The 19,908-nt window shown below is 44.4% G+C and overlaps 1 protein-coding gene across 11 annotated transcripts in view; it reads left to right on the top strand.

Annotated features, from left to right (window-relative positions):
• SNX29 (sorting nexin 29) overlaps positions 1 to 19,908 on the top strand; it is a 453,538-nt gene that overhangs the window by 51,508 nt on the left and 382,122 nt on the right. For 10 of the 11 annotated variants that reach the window (XR_004967387.1, XM_036308068.1, XM_036308069.1 and 7 more), the window contains 4 exons: positions 9,349 to 9,529; positions 12,299 to 12,369; positions 13,670 to 13,918; positions 16,982 to 17,348. Coding sequence is in view for 10 of the 11 variants with exons in the window: in XM_036308068.1 (XP_036163961.1) it covers positions 9,349 to 9,529; positions 12,299 to 12,369; positions 13,670 to 13,918; positions 16,982 to 17,348 (868 nt within the window). In the remaining variant the exon portion in view is untranslated. The remainder of the gene's footprint in view (positions 1 to 9,348; positions 9,530 to 12,298; positions 12,370 to 13,669; positions 13,919 to 16,981; positions 17,349 to 19,908) is intronic. The other variant, XM_036308073.1, reaches the window with a different exon arrangement.

The following is a 19,908-nucleotide window of genomic DNA, read 5'->3' as shown; positions in this document are numbered from 1 at the left end:
AAACATCCTAATTTAAACTATAGAGAAAAGTAAGACAACTTAAAAAACAAAGTCGGCCAAAACCGATTTGGCTCAGTGGATAGAGCATCAGCCTGCGGACTGAAAGGTCCCAGGTTCGATTCCGGTCAAGAGCATGTGCCTGGGTTGTGGGCACATCCCCAGTAGGAGATGTGCAGGAGGCAGCTGATCGATGTTTCTCTCCCATCGATGTTTCTAACTCTCTGTCTCTCTCCCTTCCTCTCTGTAAAAAATCAATAAAATATATTTTAAGAAAACAAACAACAACAACAAACAAAAACAAAGTCAGATGCCCCTGGTCCCCAGTGGGAGACAGAGGTGATTAGCACATTAGTCTTGGAAATGACACCTGGATGTTTTCTGCTCTTTCTGATTAATGGGCTGAACACAGATGGGCTTTCTTGGTGTTTGCTAGATACTCATATTGAGCAGCTCCTGTGACCCAGGGGATTCGTTTGACTCTTCATGTTCATTATACCATTTTATTCCTGAAATGACTCTGCATGGTAAATGATAGTGTCCCCATTTTACAGATGAAGAAAATAAGGCTCAAAGGAATGAAATAATTGCTTTCATGTTTTAGAGATAATGTGTGGCAGAGCTGGGATTTCTACTCAGGTCTATATGATTGTGATTTCTAAGCTTCTACTTTTATTTAATAACTAGAGGCCCAGTGCATGAAATTTGTGCACAGTAGGGTCCGTAGCAGCTGCTGGCTGCCAGCTGGGGCCTCCCTTCCCCGGCCCGGGCAGGACCAGCTCGGGGAGGGGCCATGGGCGGTTGGTGGGCCGGCCCCGCCCCCCCAACTCCTGGTTGAGGGGACAATTTGCATATTAGGCTTTTATTATCTAGGATAATGGCACATTATTTCCAGAAAAAGGGCTCTCTGAAAGATCAGGATCCCCCTAATTTGAATTTATTCATGAGTAAATTAAGCATCAAGGTTTGAGTGAGTTATGATCACTCAGAGCAGAGGACAGCAAACTATGTCCCCCCACCTAGTTTTGTAAAGAAAGTTTTCTTGGAACAGAGCCACAAACACTCATGTGCCTACTGTTTATGACTGCTATTAGGCTGAGTTGTGTCTGAGACCATCTGGCCAAACCTGTTTTTTTGACTGTCTCTCTCGATGGTCAAGGACTGGGACCATCCTTGCTCACCCAGTGTATTGCAAGGTTGCTGGCAGCCAAAAAACTATGTTCAGAATAATGACTCAAGGACCCAGACTCAGGCCATGCCGCTCATTCTCTTGGGCAGTCGAGCCCCACTGTCTGCTTTCTGGACATCTTCAAAGTCCACTGAAAAGCAGGTGATAGTAACATACCTCATCTGTAAAATTAGAAAACTAACTTCCTTGATCGTCCGTGGGGATTTTTGAAAATGGTTGATTGCATTTCACTCAAAGCAGAATTTACGTTTTGCTTCATTGGGTCACTGTGGGTTACAATTTCATTTCTGTAGAAAGTTAATTTTGGAGGAAGCTGCATGTGCCAGGAGAACCCTGGGCTCAACCTTTTGATGGAGGGGAAGTCAACTCCCCACCCTCCCGTCCCTATAATGTTTTCAGTTCTCTCTTTGTGTTTCTCTGTTGTATTTGTGAACTTGCAAATCAACTACTTCTGGTGAAGAGTCCTTGGAAGGATGTCTGTGGAAGGTGCTAAGAAAATACTGAGTTCTGTCCAGGGGTGTGATAAACATGTTTAACAGCTGGTAGGAAACTGCTGGCCTTAGGGAGGGAGCCAGAAGCCAGAGCACTGTCCCTTAACCGGCTTCTGTGTTGACCTGGGAGGTGCTAGATTATGGGGGTGTCCACAGGGTCCTGGGAGGGTCCTTGGCAGCTGGGGAGCCTGAGGACTTAGGCCAGTGGCTATTTACTAAGGGGCATGAAACTGTCCCAACCAACGTATTAGGATCTGGTATTGCTGGACTGCTGCCTCTTGGCTGAAGGTGACCTTTGGCTATTTCAGAGGTGTTTGATCCTGGTGTGTTGTAAATTGAGACCCAGATTTGGCCTCATAATTGTCAGTTTTTAGTCCATAATTATCCAGCTTGTTGGTTCCATGGGTCCTTTGCTTGGCTCCTGACAGTGTGAAATGGCTTTTCAGCAGAGGATGGGGTACTACGCCCCAGAAGGAAACAAGACACTTAACTTTAAAAGTCCTGCTTCTTTGGTGCTAGAGGAGATCCCTACTTTTTAATGAAGGAACTGCTGAAGATTCTCGTATAATGTGGGTGAATGCCAAGTGGGCTATCCTGAGGTATTAGAGTTTGGGACTCAGGCCTCAGATGCTCACAGGACCGGACAGATGGCAGAAGTGAGTGAACCAGGCCTGTGACGGGCACCTGGGGGGAGGGGAAACTGATAGAGCAGGCCGGGAATATAGTCTGTCTGGTGGTTCAGGAAGAAGGGAGGGTGGATTTGGATGACCAGCTAGCAGTCTGCCACGGGAGGAGGTTTTGCCCTTCTGTGCAGAGTGGCCAGACAGCCTCTTTCTGGGGACATTTGAATAGAGACCTAAGAAAAATGAGGGAATTAGCCATACTGTTATTAGGAGAAGGAATTCCAGGTGGTTCACCAGTTCAGAAGCATGTACCAGTCAGTTGCTGGTGCTCTCAAATTTATTTATTCTCTGTCCTTCCTTTGCAGGCTCTATTTCCCAGGCTCTCTTCCCATTGTCTTCCATTTTGGTTTGGCCGGTGGGAGGTGGTAATAAATTTAGAAGGTGGGAGGAAGAAGGAAGCTAGACTATTTCTTCCTCTCACCTCCCCCTTAGGTGGCATCTCCAGCAGTGTCTGTGCTTCCTCCATGGTCTGTGGAGGTCCCACGTGGCCTGCTGTTTAGGTGCTCCCCTCCCAGGTGCCTCTGCCATAGTCCAGCTGTTGCCTGGCAGTCCTACCTGGTAACACTACCTCTTTCTTTTGTTCCTCTGGCTCTTTAGGGATGGGTTGGCTTTCTACATTGCTGATCTTTAGGTGGCCTCATCATCTCCTATTTGGCTGGGTAGATATAATGGATGAACCACCAGACCAGTGAGGCTATATCAGGGCGAGTGGAACGAAGTGAAAACAGGGAGGTAGTGGAGGAGCCAGGTGACATATGGGGCCTTCAGTGGCAACTCATCCTTTTTTCCTTGCTTATTTTTGTGATCTCCATCTACTCCTACCAAGATAATTGGCCTTTGTTCTATAGAGTCAGTAGGGATGTTAATTTTAAAATTTAAATCTACTGAAGTCTCTCACATTGGTGTGCCTTTATTCATTCTTTAAAAATGTATCAAGTTTTGAATTACGTACTTTAAAATGATTACGATGGTGAATTTTATGTTAAGTGAATTTTACCACAATTAAAAAGCCTGAAGTGGGCAAGTTACCTATAATTGGCAAATTTAAGTTTTATCTAAGTTTAAGAACTAACTGAAAGGGAATTAATAACACTTAATTTCAGTTGCAGAGAATTAAAGGCAGTTTTATCTTCACACAGACAAAAAAGTATCAATGTAAAATGGTGCAGACTCTGTGGAAAATAGTTTGGTGGATCCTCAAAAATGTAGTGCACTAGGCTTAAAGCAAACTTAAAGTAGCAGTGGGAAAATTTTAGACTTAGCAAAGGTTGAGGTGACCTGTTCCGAGTTCTGAGACTTGACAAGACCAAGGATATGGCTAAGGATGGGTGGCCATGCATGGCCCTGGAAGTCCCTGGTCAGCACACCTGTGCGTGAGAACCCTGAATAGAGTATTGTAAAAGTATGTTTGTGGCTTGTAGAGCATTGTAACAGTTAGGATGGATATTTGTGGTTTGTGCAAATAAAAGCTTGCTTGACCCCAAGGCTGCTGCTGTTTGGGCTTGCTCCCTGCGTGGAGAAGTCCGAGGCAGTCACTGGCCAGTTTCAATAAATCCTCACTTGCTGTTTTAGACCTAATTGGAGTAGGTGGTCTTACTCTCTCAAACATTGGTCCACAACAAAAAGGCTTGTCTTGTCCTCTTTCTTCTGGCTCTGATTGTGGTGACAGTCCTCTGAGACAGTGAGGTGAATGTCAAGAGTTTGGAGCTTCTGCCTGTGACAGAGCCTTTGAACCTGCTGTCTACTTCTAGGCTAGGTATGTGAGACAAAAAGCCTTTATTTGTTTACAACCTTGTAGTTGTTTTTTTCTTTTCTTGTTGAGCAATTATTTTTGCCGTTGTTGTTTATTTTTGAGCAACGCATTTGCCCCTTCAGCGCACACAGGCATTGCTCAGTGCCTGGCCTGTTGTCAGTCTCCATAAATGATTGTTAGATGATTGAAGAACATACCCTCTCTCACTGCATTAGACTTATTCTGGTTATGAGTGACAGCAAGCCGCATAGACAAAGAAAAAAAGGGCACTTATTAATTCAAGTAACTGAGAAATTTAGGGCTTGAGCTGGTTAGGGCTCAGCATCCCCACATCTTTCTCTCTGTCTCTCTGAGCCCACTGTTCTATGGGTTGGCATCTTTCCTAGGTGGGCTTGCTCTACCTGATAGGGGGAAAATGGTCCCAGGTAGCTCCAGGTTTACAAGATTATCAGAGCTCCTACTTCTAGAAGAGTGGTTGGCAGACTTCTTCCTTAAGGGATGAGATAGTATTTCAGACCGTAGGTCTCTCACAGTCCTTAGCTCTGCCGTTGTAGCAGGAAAGCAGCCACAGATAATATATTAACAAATGGGTGGCTGTTTTCCAGTAAAACTTTACTTACATAAATAGGTGGTGGGCTGAATTTGGCCTTTGGGTCATTGTTTGCTGACTTCGGTTTTGGAAGGAGATAAGGCCTCACTTCTGGTTCAGGTAGAAGTTGTAGGGAGGACCCTTGGTTGTGGGGCAGATGCTGTGTCCAGGGCTGATTTTAGGGGCAAAAATAGAATATAGGGGACTAGCTGTGGTTATGGGAAATATTAATCATGCTTTAACTGTGATTGCTTTGTTCTGGTTAAAGAAAGGACATTCTAATCTGGCTGGGGACTGTATGCCCTTGGGACCCGGGAGTCAACCTTGGACCTGGGAGATAACCTTGGAATGCTGTCCATTCTCATTCAAGAACTGCCTGTTATCATGGAAAGATGAACAACCTTGTTGCCCACACAATTGAGTCCCAACACAGTCTGCATAGCCTACTTCATCATGCCTGTAATCCCTGCTTCCCCATTGTAAGCTTTGTCCTACCTGATATAAGCAGCTGGTTTATGGGGGGGGAGGTGAGGGGGGGAGCCTGCAGAGCAAATTTTTGTGGATGACCTGCTCTCTCCCATACCGCCGGCATTATTGGAATAAATGGTCATATATGAATCAGCCTTGTCTCTGCTTAATTGGCTTAAGTAGTGACAGGCAGCCCAGACCCCTTGGGTGTCCGGTTTCATTGGGACTGGGATGAAGCCAGTCAGGCACTCACTTTAGCCACAACTTTTACGTGAGTGTTGTCAGTGGAAATAGGGTTCTTCCACGCCACGAAAAAAGCATTTGAGGGACCCACGAGTAGGAGAATGAGATGTAGAGGTAAGATTGATTGGAGTGAAAACAAAGGACTATTCCCCAGGTGCCAGGTGTCTCATCCACAGCCGGGTGGCCTAGCTCGTCTCACTGTGGAGTAAGTCCTGGGCCTGGTGAGCATCAGTGCTGACCAGGAAGATCAGGACCCAAACTGTAATGTTATCACCCAGGGCTCCTGCCGCGCTCAGGCCTGCTGTCAGAGCCCCACGGCTGCTACGCCTGCCAACGAATGGGTGAACACATGCTACCAAGAATGATCTCAGGCTTGGGAGAGAGCAGGCTTTCTTTCAGACTAACCAATCTCTTTCCCAGTCCTTCTTGGGCTCATGCTGGGTCCTCCCCATCCAGGTTGGTCCTTTTCTCAGAGTTTCCAGTCTAGATGCCTTTATGTCACCATTTTGGCTACCACTGCGCCTTCCTCAAAGTTCTGCTTTGTCATCGGTTTCTACTGCCCATGTGTCTAGTAAAGGAATTTTTCCCACTCCTCCCTCAAACTCCCTGGGTTGTTCCAGGGAGATTCTTCCTGCCTGCTCTGGAATTAGGTCCCCTTGGTGGAGGGTGCCGCCTTCCCTGGGGGCCTGGGAGTGCTGTGGCTTCCCAGTGAATCAGGTTTAACGTCTGAGTCCATTTGTTCCCTTTCTTACTAGCTACCTCGCTAACAGCAAACCAGATAAAGAATACCTATCTTGCAATATTAAAAAAATCAAGATTAATACAATAAAAATCCACATGTGCAAAATATCAAACAAGGTCCGGATGAGGGTGGGCTAGTGAGGCATGTCAAGGCTTAGGGCCGGCTGTGGCCAGGCCATTGCCCAGCCTGTGTTACCTGCCCACCTAGGTAAGGAAGGGAAGGTGTGTAGCCAGAAGGCACCTTCAGACAGAACACAGTCCCTTAGGAAAGAGGGGTGCTGCTTTCAGAAGAAAGGGATATTGTTTGTCTGCCTTGACACTACGTGCTTTTCATGTATGTTTTATTCTCTTATTCTTTTCCCTCAGAGCAAAGCTCACTTTATAGAAGAGGAAGATGAAGAACAAAATAAGTTGCCCAAGGTCACACAATCTTACATAGAATCTGAGGCAAGGTTTTGGTCCTCTTTGGACTCCAAAGCATGAATTCTTGAATTTTTGGCATTGATTAAAACTGAGGCCTGTTAGAAACTTTGCCAAAGGCCCTGAGCTATTAGTTATCCTCTGTTAACGAGTGGCCCCAGGTGGCTAGCCTCAGTCATCCCTTCCTGGCTCTTTGTTCTGGTTGGCAGGTGGCTTTCAGAAGTTGAGAGAGCCAGAAGCTCTCACCCACTTTTAGAATTAGCCCCTTGTTTCAAAGCAGCAAGAGATCGGGTGCATATTTCCAAATTAAATTACAGACACTGCGAGCGTTAAGTGGCAGGTGAGCTGCACTTTAAATAGATCACATTAATTCTGGCAGTGGAAGCGGAGCCCTGCTGAGATAATTCTTATCATCAGCATCGCTCTGGCAAGCTTTAGAAGCCTTCTGTAGCGGTAAGCAATTTGGGAAATTGAGAGGTGAAAACACACCTTGAAGTGTTTCATGTGCATTCAAGGTCAGAGGGAGGTGACTGCAGTTTTCAAGAGAGATGGCGGGTAAGTCACTTGATGCTAAAGGTGATGGATATCCGTATGGTTGTCTGGTATGTTTCAAAACAGGTGTGCTGATGGGCCCACTCAGAGTACTGCTCTCACCAAACTCCCCCTGCTGTGGTTTCTGAGAGAGGCTTTGAGTGGAAAGAAGGCTGTTAGCACACTCGTGCAGTTTGGGTTTGGGAAAGGGATTAGTGTCGCATTTAGGCATCGAGACAGAAGATGGTCCTGAGCGAACTCCCCTGTTGGTGGCTTTTCTAGTCATTCTTGGGACGTTTATTGTAAATGATCCCAGAGGTTGGCATGATCCATCCAGAAGTATGTATGCACACTCCCTGTACATACACATTTAGATACTGTTAATAGAAAAAGGGAAAGAGGAAACAACACAAATGCTCTCATATAAGAAGGTAATTATTAAGTAAACGATGTTTAGTCATCATGGTCTGTGCATTGTGCTCAGTGCTTTACCTCCCTTTTCTCCAGTTACCCCAGGAACCCGGATGTTCTGCACTTTGGGCCTTTTGTTAAGGGAGAGGAATCCAAACCTTATCATGTTTAAGTGACCTGCTCAGGGTCATTCTACTGAACAATCTTTCACCTGTTGTTCTGTCCACTAGTCTGGAAGTTTGTTGGAGATGAGTCCTTCCAGTCTCTGCCTGCTAGGCCATAGTCTCGCCCAGTCCATGGCTCCTGGCTGAGCTGAAATATTAGAGCGAACGTACTAACCCAACGCCCAGTGTGTGATGTGTGTATGCGCATCCTTCTGGAGGGAAGGTTCACAGACCTTGCCACATTCTCAGAGGGGTCTCGGGACCTGTTAGGCTCCTGGATTAGAATCCTTGTCTGGTCGCAGACTCAGTATTTTCTCTCTTAGTATATTGAGCATTTGTGAACACGATCATTTTAAAGAATGTAGACGCCCTCCTCACTTGGCAAGGCAGGGTGATTTTGTGGTTTGTCGTTCGACAGCTCTCAGTCCCTTCTGCTGTATTGCTTACTGTGAATTGCTGTGTGGGTTCCTTCACTTGTCCAGGCCTTGGACCTTGCCTTTGACATGGACATGACCTTGGTGGTTATGAGGACTGAGTTCAGATATAAAATGTTTACTACAATGGCTGGTGGACTTAATGCTTAATAAATAGTATTGGCTGTTGCTGCTGTTACTGTTATTGGCAGCAGGTAAAAGTGTTGATGTGAAGTAAAGAAAATTGATTACAAAATTAGGTATACACTAGAATTACAACTAGAAAAATATCTGTGTGGGTGTGGATAAAAAAAGGGGGGATGTGAGGAGGTACAATTACTATTTTATGGATAAAAACAAACTTTCTTAGCTTTCCCTTAAAGCCTTACATCTGTTCCTTTCTCAGACCTATGGAACTCTCTCCTAAGGAATTGGAAATGAGGACAACTAGTTATGTACAAGGATGTTCAAAGCAGTATATAGGGAAAATTGGTAACATAACATGTTCCCCGCTGTAGAGAAATAAACAACAGGGAAGCCATCAAAAATCATATTGCCAAAGATCTTTAAATGTTACAGGAAAATGTTCATGATAAAGACGAGAAAAAACAAATGAGGGTATAAAATTATGTGTGTGTGTGTGTGTGTGTGTGTGTGTATTTGTATATACGTGCATGTATACATATGCACCCATATACAATACACACAATACGATGGTATATTAGTTACTTACTATAACAAATTACCACAAAGCTCATGGCTGAAAACAACACAAATTAATGTTCTTACACTTACAAAGGGCTTAGTTCAAAGCCTATTTCACTGGATTAAAGTGAAGATGACATCGGGCTGGTTCCTTCTGGAGGCCCCAGGGTAGAATCGTCTGGCTTCCAGCATTCCGTGGCTATCGCAAAGTCCCTTTTGCCATATAAACTAACACTCACAGGTTCCAGGGATTAAGACATGACTATCTTTGGGGGTTATAATTCATCCTGTCACAGATGTTGATTTTGTATATAAAAAAAGAAAAGTACAGAAAAAAGAGTGGAAGGAAATACTTGAAGATGTTAACAGTGGCCATCTCCGGATGGTGGACTTGAGGTCGTTTTTATTTTCTGTATACTCTTTGGTATCTTCCTTTTCTGTGCTAAGGAAGTAGTTCTTTTACAATCTTCAAAGATGCTCAGGGAACGTTACTAAAGGCGATGCACATCCCAGGCCAAGTGCCACAGCGCCTGTCCCGCTGTCTCCCCAGAGCCCGTGTTCTGGTTCTACGTGAAGGAGGTCCTCAGCAAGCACGAGCTGCAGCGCTTCTACTCCCTGCGCCACATCGCCTCGGACGTGGGCCGCGGCCGGGCCTGGCTGCGTTGCGCCCTCAACGAACACTCGCTGGAGCGCTACCTGCACATGCTCCTGGCCGACCGCAGCAGGCTCAGGTACCCACTGGTGGGGTTCTGGGAGGGCATGTAGGCGAGTGGTTAAAACCACGGAACCTGGAGTCAAAAGCCTGGATTTACACCCTAGGGTCCCCCCCCCCCCCCGCCGCTCACAGTCAGTCCCATTTGTTACATGAGAGAAGGCCTGTAAAGGGCTCAGCACGGCACCTGCATAGAGCAAGCACTTACATGCTCATTATTAATAAGGCTGGGGTGTGGAGTGTGATCTATGGTCACAGATTACAGCCTGCCCCTCACTTCATGGAATTTGAGTTCGGGCTCTTTTCCAGTTCAGAATTTCTTTCTCTTTATTTTTTTAAAAATATATTTTATTGATTTTTTACAGAGAGGAAGGGAGAGGGATAGAGAGTTTGAAACATTGAGGAGAGAGAAACATCGATCAGCTGCCTCCTGCACACCTCTCACTAGGGATGTGCCCGCAACCAAGGTACATGCCCTTGACCGGAATCTAACTTGAGACCTTTCAGTCCACAGGCTGATGCTCTATCCACTGAGCCAAACCGGTTAGGGCAATTTCTTTCTCTTTAGATATTGGGTGTTTCCTGTCCAGTTTCACATTTTGTCTTTACAACTGTTTCTGTTTTTCTTTTTTGTTAATCAATACCAAACTGACTGAAAAAAATATGGAAGTTTTAAGCTGGGAAGAGAAGTCATTGGTTATTAAAAAACACCCCCCCCCCCATTTTATTGTATTTTCTTTTTTTCTTGATCATAAAGTTCACTCTGTCAGGTAGCACTAGCCAGGTTATGCTGCCGTAACAAACATGATGAAGACCACAGTGGCTTGAGACAGCCGAGTTTATTTCTTCCCTCTGCTTCATGTCTCTTGTGGGTGAACAGGGATTCTCATCGCAGGGACCCAGGCTGATGGAGGCTCCATCTCTATAAAGATGTGGTTGCACTAAGCACTGGCTCGTAAAGCTTCTGCCCAAAGTGATGCTTCACCTCCTCACATGCACTGGCCAGGCAAGCTCGGCAGGGTGGGGAGATGTGGTTATGCCACAGCGATGGGGAGAGGATACTGAATATGCTCCATGGTAGCACAGTCAGCCACATTTTCTCCAAAAACATTGATATTCCTGTCATTTTTCCTGTGCTCATGATGTCTGTGATGTTTCTCTCTCTCCCAGTCTCTCTCTCTGACTTTGGCTGTTGTTTTCCCTCTGAGAATGGTGGACCAGACTTGTAGTTTTTTGTCACCTGATGATACAAAGGGACAGTGATCAATCCTGCCCTGATTCCTTGAGTAACTTCTGCATCAGCAGTGCCCACATCCTCATTAGTGACGTTCCATTTAGCTCAATAAGTTGGCATTTCATTAGTACCGTGATACGTTCCATGTCTCAAGTCTCTCCTCTGTTTCTTCGGCCCCTAGGGTCACCTCTCTTCTGGTAATTTATTAGGCATTCTGGGATCGTGTGCTAGGGCTCTCACAGATACCTTTGAAGTTCTCACATTGATGCTGACTGGGGTGCTTTGTCCAGTTGTATGCTCAGACTCTGTGGGTCTGAAATGGGAGGGGTGGGGCCAGGACACCTGGTGCTGCCTGCATCTGTGTGCTGCCTGGGATCTGAGTTGACTGTCTGTGTGTACCTCCTGAGCGTTAACTAGCATTAATTAAGGAGAACATACTCATGTTCCTAAAAATGAATTCTAATCAAGCTCTTCCCACCACATCATTTGCAAGTGGCTCAGAGTTGTATACTCCACATCAAAGTTGAATTAACAATGAGCAGTTGAAGTGAATCCAGCTGTTAAGAATCATAGTTGAATTTACCTAAATCACTAGTCACTTTAATCTACTTTGATGTGGGAAAACCAAATTCATTTACGTACATGAAAATGGACTCAGATTTTTAAAGGATCAAAATTTGGGGAATCAGAGGTACTGTTGCCGCGCCAGTTTGGACGCGTGGTTTGTGCTTCCCCTGCCGTTCTGCTCGGTCCATGTACTGAGCACGCGTGTCCTCTCTCTTTCTGTTAGTTGTATTCAGTCACCTGTGTCCAGCCTCCTGCCGAAGTACAGCTCACTCACCACGGACTGTGCTTTAGTGAAATTTAACTGACTCCACTCATTTAGAGTTCTCTGACCTGGCGGGGAAGTCAGAGGTTTGAGGGTATTTGCTTGTTACTGCTTAGCAGGGGGCTGGATAAAGAGCTGGGAACTGGAAGGGGGAGACCTGCTTTTGAGCTGCATTTATTGCTGAATGACCTTGGACAGACTCTATAGACCTCTCTGGTCCCTTCTCCCACTTAGATTTGTGGGGCCTTTTGAGCTTCCCAGCCTAACTTGGGCTTTTGGGTCTATAGCCCAAGCAGATATTACATACAAATGCTGTGGTTGATGGACCGTGGACTTTATAGTTTCTTTCTGAAATGCTCTCTTCTTGTGTTAGCCCCGCTTGGACTTCCTGTCTGTCTTTTGGAGACCTTGCTTGAGTGGAAGTCACCCCTCTGTTTGTCCCCGTCTGCTGCTTCATAAACACCACATTTACATTTCATGCCTATTTCAGTGCTGTCAAGCTCAGGGGACTCTAACGATCTCGGGGGACCAATGAGGAAGTCGTAGGGGTCTGTGCAGTCAGTCCTTAGTTTATAACCAGAAGCTTCATCCCAGCAGAGACTCCTGTATTCACTCTGCCATGACCAGACATGGCTTTTCCCGGAAGCCTGATAATGGAACTGTCTGGCTAATGGGCACAGAGAGCCACAATTTAGAGCCTTTCCCCTTTCTCTTTCAATTTGCAGCACTTTTTATGAAGACTGGTCTTTTGTGATGGACGAAGAAAGGTCTAGCATGCTTCCTACCATGGCAGCTGGTAAGCCCGGGCAAGGCGGGCGATGGGTCCTGTGAAGCAGAGGAGGGATTTTCCTTATTCCTCAGCAACTTGAGGCACTTGCCACTGCCCTTCCTCAAATGGCATTGAATTTGATACCCTGGCAGGGAGAGCATGGGGTTGAGGGTTTTTTGCTGTGGCTTTGCAAGTGTAATATAAAGACCTGGGGATTGGAGACAGGAGACCTGCCTTTGAAGCCTGGTCCGACCCCTTACCAGCTGGAGACCTGGGGCAGATGCTGTTACCGTTACTTTCCTCCTCTGCAAGGTGGGGGTCTGGACGGCACGGCCATCGCCATATGGGGCTGTGAGAAAATCAGATGTGATAGTCATGTGCACCATTTGTCAACATGCAATCCTGGGATGATGTTTATTTGTGAATTATTAAATTGTTTATCAATTGACTTGAACTCAAAGGGTAAAACCACCTAACAGAAGTGGGCAACTTGCTTCTTTCTTCTAATTCCTTTGTTACCTCCTTTTTCTTTTTCTTTCCTGAAAGTTTGCACCAAGGCCCACATATTGAGAGTTATGTTAGCCTAGGCCAGTGGTCGGCAAACTCATTAGTCAACAGAGCCAAATATCAACAGTACAGTGATTGAAATTTCATTTGAGAGCCAAATTTTTTAAACTTAAACTATATAGGTAGGTATGTTGTTATTAACTTATGTAGGGTACTCCTAAGGCTTAGGAAGAGCCACACTCAAGGGGCCAAAGAGCCGCATGTGGCTTGTGAACCGCAGTTTGCCGACCACGGGCCTAGGCCATTGATGAGGAAGAGTCAGGGTTTGACCGTGATTTCCTGTGGGTCATAGGATACCAGTGCAAATTTTTGCATAAGCAATGCTACTAATGACATTGGTGCACCTTTTGTGGTTGCTTACTGAGCTGAGTGTTTTTGGTAGGTGATGGTCTTTATAGTTAACCTGTGAAAGAGATATTGTGCCCCCATTTTACAGATAAGGGAACTAAAGCTCAGAGAGGTTATAAATGGCTTGACCAAGGTCTCGTAGCTCATACATGGCAGTGCTGGGATTCAATCCAGGCAGTCTGACCTCAGAACCTATGGCTTACCTTCCCTCCTGACAGAGAGGAAGAGAATTTGGAGTGACTCAGCTGCTGTGATAGCTGCTGTCTACTGACCCCAGTTTTGGGAGGTTTCAATCAGCGTCTAAGATCAGTGTGTGCCCTCCTGTGTACTGTACTGTCTGCAGCTTGTTTGTCATGTTAGAGGCGTGACTGTCCAACAACACACACTCCATGCTTTTCTTTTTGTGCGGAAGGTCTGAACTCCATCCTCTTCGCGATCAACATTGACAACAAGGATTTAAATGGGCAGAGCAAGTTTGCTCCTACTGTCTCGGACCTCTTAAAGGAGTCAACGCAGAATGTGACTTCCTTGCTGAAGGAGTCCACGCAAGGAGTGAGCAGCCTTTTCCGGGAGATCACGGCGTCCTCTGCTGTCTCCATCCTCATCAAACCTGAGCAGGAGACCGACCCCCTGCCCGTCATGTCCAAGCACGTCAGTGCAGGTGAGGGAGAGCGTGTGAGGTAGAGCAGAGGGGCCAGGCAAAGGATGACAGGCCGTGGCCCAGATGGACACACCTCGTCACCTGAAAGTGCCAAGGGGCCTGAATCTGACGCACTTGCATTCTCAGCTCACATTTGTTTTTATTTTTTTTACGCTTACTGAGAAAGAGCCTCACCTAGATGGGAAGATGATAGGGTAAAAGAGCAAAAGGTCAGCCAGAACAAACTGAAAGCAAGGGTGTGAGGGCCACGGGAAGCCAGATGAGGTTGATCTTCATTTATTCATTCCTTTGTCCATTCATTCATTTGTTCATTTAATGCATTCTGTGTGCTAGGCTATGAGCCAAGTAAGACAGATTACCGGCATTCAGCTGTCAGTCTTTGGGATGGGTGGGTAGACATTTAATGACAAATTATATATATAATTAATTATCCTGATAAATGGGATGGAAGCCAAGCATAGGGTGCTATGGAGAGTGCATACTATTGGGCTTGCCTTTTTTGGCGGGGGAAGACATTTAAGTGGAGGCCAGGGAAAGGGATTAATTAATTAATTAAGATTAATTTTGTGACATGTTTATAACCGCCCTGAGCCTTCTGGGACATCCAGAATTCTGATAAAGAAAAATTGTAAATTTGGGGTTTAGTACTTAGTCTTGGTATTCTCAAATGCCTTAAACAAGGCAGTAATGATGGTCATCCCTTTGGGGTTATTAATGATTTTGAAAACTCAGAATCTTATGGTGTCTTTGCTACACACTGGCTTTATCTGTTTGCCCTCTCCTTCCCAAGGAGAGGCCCCAGGGGAATGAGATAGAAACAGGACTATGAGGGCTTTGTGTAACAGAGACAATGGAATTTGTATACCCAAAGTAGTGTTTTTTCCATTCATTGTGGACTCCCTGCTTTTGACATTGTCTCAAGAGTTGTAATGCCCGGGTGAAGCATGTCACACATTGGTTTAGATGGAATGGAGTTTTGGGAATAGGTTCAGGGTGATGATTAAGATGTGTAAACTGGCTCATCTAAGTACTGGTCACCAAGGCAGTCTTATTTTCTGTTTCCATTGGCCTTTTGTAACAAACAGTTTAAAAAATGTAGTGGCTTAAAACAACCATGATTTATTATTTTTTTATGATTCTGCGTGTGGCTTGGCGGGATGGTTTTTCTGCTGGTGTCACCTGGGCTCACTCATGGAGCTGCATTTGGCTGGCAGCTGAGCTGGAAGATCCCAGATGCCCACCCTGTGCCTGGAGTTGGTGCTAACTATTGGCTGGGGCATCTCAGTTTTCTTATACAGGGCCTCTCATCCTTCAATAAGCTAAATCAGTTTTCTTCCATAGTAGTTTGAGGGCAGGATTTCAAGAGGGTGTAAGACCCTGTAGAACTCACACACCGTTATTTCTGCCATATTCCATTGGTAAAGGCAGAACACTAGCCATTCCAGATTCAAGAAGGTGGAGAAATAGATACACCCGCAATGGAAGGTGTGGCAGAGTCCCATTGTGAAGGGATATTTTGCAGGGATGGGAGGAATTTGTGGTCATTCAACAGTTGACGACTGCCCCAAACTGGTTTTCTTGGTTTCACCCACCAGTATTTTCCAAAGTGAAACAGTGAAAATCATTTCAATAATGATAATATCCTTTGGATCAAAGTGCTTAGAAGAACTGCTTAGAGGAACAATTTTAACATTTGCTCCGTGGCATATTTTTAAAATTATTTTTTAAAATTTATTTTTCAATAACAGTTGACATATAATATTATACCAGTGTCATATGTATACATAGTGTTTAGACATTTCTATACCATAAAGTGATCCCCCACTCCCCAGGTAAGTCTAGTACCTATCTGCCACCATACATAGTTACTACAATATTATTGAATGTTTTCCTTGTGGTGTACTTTATATCCCTGTGACTATTTTTATAACTAGCATTTTGCACTTCTTAATCCCTTTCATCATTTTCACACATCTCCTCACCTTTTTCACGGCTGACAACTATCAATTTTTTCTCTGTATCTGTGAGCCCGTTTCTGTTTTGTTTGTTTATTATTCGTTTCTTAGATTTCACATATGAGTGAAACCATACGGTATTTGTCTTTATCTATCTGATTTATTTCACTTAGCATAAAATCCTCTAGGTCCATTCATGTTGTTGCATATGGTCATATTTCATTCATTTTTCATGGCTGAGTAATAATTTCAATGTATATATGTACCACATCATCTTTTTCCATTTGTCTGTCAATGGACACTTAAGTTGCTTCCATGTCTTGGCTATTGTGAATGATGCTGCAATGAACATAGGGATGCATATATCTTTTCAAATTTGTATTTTAGGTTCCTTCAGATAAATACCCAGAAGTGGAATTGCTGGGTGATATGGTAGTTATATTTTTAAATTTTTGAGGAATTTCCAAACTTTTCTATAGTTGCAGCACCTTTTTACTATCCCTCTAACAGTGTAAGAGGAATCCTTTTCTCCACTTGCCAGCACTTTTTGTTTGTTGTTTTATTGGTCATAGCCATTCTAATAGGTATGAGGTGATATCTCATTATAGTTTTAATTTGCAATCCCCTGATGGTTAGTGGTGTTGAGCATCTTTTCATATGTCTTGGCCATCTGTATGTCCTCTTTGGAGAAATCTCTGTTCAGGTCCTCTGTCCATTTTTTAATTTGATCATTTGGTTTTTGATGTTAAGTTGTATGAATTCCTTATATATTTTGGATATTAGCCCCTTACCAGATATATCATTGGGGAATATCTTCCTCCATTCAGTAGGTTGTCTTTTCATTTTGTTGATTGTTTCCTTCACTGTGCAAACACTTTTTAGTTTTGGCTTAGTCTCATTTGTTTATTTTTTCTTTTGTTTCCCTTGCCTGAGGAGACACATATATTTTGCTCAGTCTTCTAACAGATGTTTTTCAAGGATTTAAGAAAGTCTGAATAGCAGTGGAGTAGTAGAGGATTTTTCATGATCTAGATGATCAAGATGGCTTGATCACTCCTTTATCTTGCCTACTTTTTCTTTTATCATAGCATATCTTATATTTTACTAGATGCCAAATGTAAAAAGGAACGGAAGAAGAAAAAGAAGGTGACCAATATTATCTCATTTGATGATGAAGAAGATGAGCAGACCTCTGGTGATGTTTTTAAAAAGATACCTGGGACCGGGGAGAGCTCGGAGGAGAACTCTGACCGCTCCTCTGTCAATATCATGGCCTTTGAAAGCCCCTTTGGACCTAATTCCATTGGAAGCCAGAGCAGCAACTCATGGAAAATTGATTCTCTGTCTTTGAATGGGGAGTTTGGGTACCAGAAGCTTGATGTGAAAAGCATCGACGATGAAGATGTGGATGAAAATGAGGATGACGTGTACACGTCGGGAAGGAAGCGCACGGGCCACTCAGAGTCGCCTGAGAAGTAAGTTCCACTCTAGGTTTTAACGAAGGGTGGTACGTTAACTGCTTTCCCTTCCTGCAGAATTGGGTGAAAGAAGGGTGCAAGGTTTATATTTGTTTAGGGCATCTTTCGTTTTTCAGATCTTGATTTAGGAGGAAGGAGCATTATTAGCTTCTCGAGAACTAAGAGAGGGGAAGGGAGTATGTTTGAAGGTACCTATTACAAAATTAGTATCAAGATGCATGCCTTGAAACTTTTTTTTTTCATGCCTTGAAACTTTTGCTTTACATATCCAGCTTTCATTTTTGTTTTCTAGCTTTTCCTCCCAACTTTAACTTGCTTCTAGCATAGGGAGCTCAGGAGAAAGGCAGGGTTATTCTAGAAAATAGCCGTGGGCTGGTGACGTCTGTGTCTATCTGCAGGGGTGTGAGCATCAGTGATTTGCCTGCACTTGCTGCTTTAACACTGGAGTTGCTGTAGTCTCATGCCTGTGGAAGGGGCTTGACACATGAAGGCATAAAGCAAACACGTACAGTTAAGAGCGTGGCTTTTGGAATCAAGACAACCTGGGTCCTTGTGTCCTAGCTCCTTGGCTTAGGTTGGATGAGGTTGGACCAGTTACTTCACCTCCCAGAGTCTCAGGGCTCATCAGAGACCTGGGAGAAAAACAGTATCTTCTTAGTAGGGTTGTCATCAAAGTACTGAGCTATTCCGTGTGGGCTGTCTGCACCCTACTATTGTAATAATATTCCCAAGCTTGGTTTTACTCATCATGCCAAATAAATTAGTTTTCACGTAGGCGTTACAGTGGTCAGTGCTATCCTGATCACTCTGACTTCAAAACCAGCCCACAAGAGTGAAACAGAGATAGTGAGACCCCATGGTATGACGGAAAGGTACAGTATGTCTTAGCCCTAAACTTTCCACTTTCATGCTTTAATAGTTTTTCTTTTTTCTTTCTCATGAGACTATGCCTACTTTTGTCTTTGATTGTTACCCTGGTCCTCATTCACGTGGGTACCTGTATTAGTATCATCTGATTGACCATCGGTGTGACATGTCAGATGTTATAAGCTATGTATATAATCTCCTAATCCGTAGGTTAGTGGATACCACCCTCACAGGATGGATGAAAAATGGGATTCGTAGAGAGTTGAGATCTGTCAGAGCAATGGGCAAAGCTGGGTTAAGGTTAGGTTACGCTGTACTCCATAGCTTACACTGTACTGTCGAATATTTTCCATATAATTCTGAATGTTGATTGGTTGAGTTCAGTTAGATCAGTGCTCGGCAAACTCACTAGTCAACAGAGCCAAATATCAACAGTACAACGATTGAAATTTCTTTTGAGAGCCAAATTTTTTAAACTTAAACTATATAGGTAGGTACATTGTTATTAACTTAATTAGGGTACTCCTAAGGCTTAGGAAGAGCTACACTCAAGGGGCCAAAGAGCCGCATGTGGCTCGTGAGCCGTAGTTTGCCGACCACGGTTAGATCAATATGTCATGTTTGTTAAAGGTTCCCCCATTGTTGAGTATTGGCATCTTCCTAGTGGCAGCTTTGTCTGTCGTAGCTTTTTCTTATCAGCCATTGTGAAATAAACATTTTCATGCAGAGGCTTTTTCTCCTCCTGAAGTAATCATTAGAGTAGTGTCCCTGCAGCTTGTTTTGCTGACAGGCCGTGAATGTTTTGTTCTGGAGTCCAGGTCTTGTGATGGGCTGTGTTAGTCAGGGTTCATCAGAGAAACAGGACAAAGAGGGTGTGCGTATCTCTCTCTCTGTGTGTATCTCTCTGTCTAGAGAGATTTATTTTAAGGGATTGGCTCATGTGATGGTGGAACTTCGACGAGTTCACAAAATGGAGGGTGGGCTGGCAGGCTGGAGACTCAAGGGAGAGTTGCAGTGTAAGTCCTAAGGCTGTCTGCTGGCAGAACTTCTTCTCAGTCTTTTTCTATGAAGGCCTTTAACTGATTCAATGAGGCCCACCCAAATTATGGAGGGTAGTCTGCTTTACTAGTACCCAATGTCTGCCGATTTAAAGGTTCATTTCATCTGAAAAATACCTTCCCAGGAGCATAGAATAACGTTTGATCATATATGGCTACTGTGTAATAGCCAAGTTGACACTTAAAATTCACCCTCACACTTGCCTTTAGTCTTAATCTAGGCCTTCCAGGAAATGCCACTTGTGTTCTGTGTCTCTGCAGGTGAGAGCAACTGAGTTTATTCACTTCATGGGTTTTCATTGGCCTCAAACTCAGTCATTTCTCTTCCTAATGACCAGTGCCATTGAGGGAGTCTGGAGGGGAGGCCGCCTTGCAAGCCAAGGTAGCTGCCAGCATTGTGATGTGTGAGACAGGACAGTGCAGGTGACCTTCACAGAGCTGGCCCTTTGGGGCCATCGAGCCTCCTGCAGATTCTGGAGCCTCTCCTGCGTAAATGGGGTCTTGAGTGAGCATTCGCAGAGCATCTTGGGGAAGGAGCAGGACTGATGAGTTGGCCTATGAATAATGCTTTCCCTTAAAAAAATTTTTTTTAAATTGATTTCAGAGAGGAAGGGAGAGAAATAGAGAGATAG

The sequence above is a fragment of the Myotis myotis genome, unplaced genomic scaffold (genome assembly GCF_014108235.1).
Source record: "Myotis myotis isolate mMyoMyo1 unplaced genomic scaffold, mMyoMyo1.p scaffold_m19_p_5, whole genome shotgun sequence".
NCBI lineage: Eukaryota > Metazoa > Chordata > Mammalia > Chiroptera > Vespertilionidae > Myotis > Myotis myotis.
The sequence above is the reverse complement of the archived record's forward strand: the minus strand, read 5'-3'. Positions and strand labels throughout refer to the sequence as shown.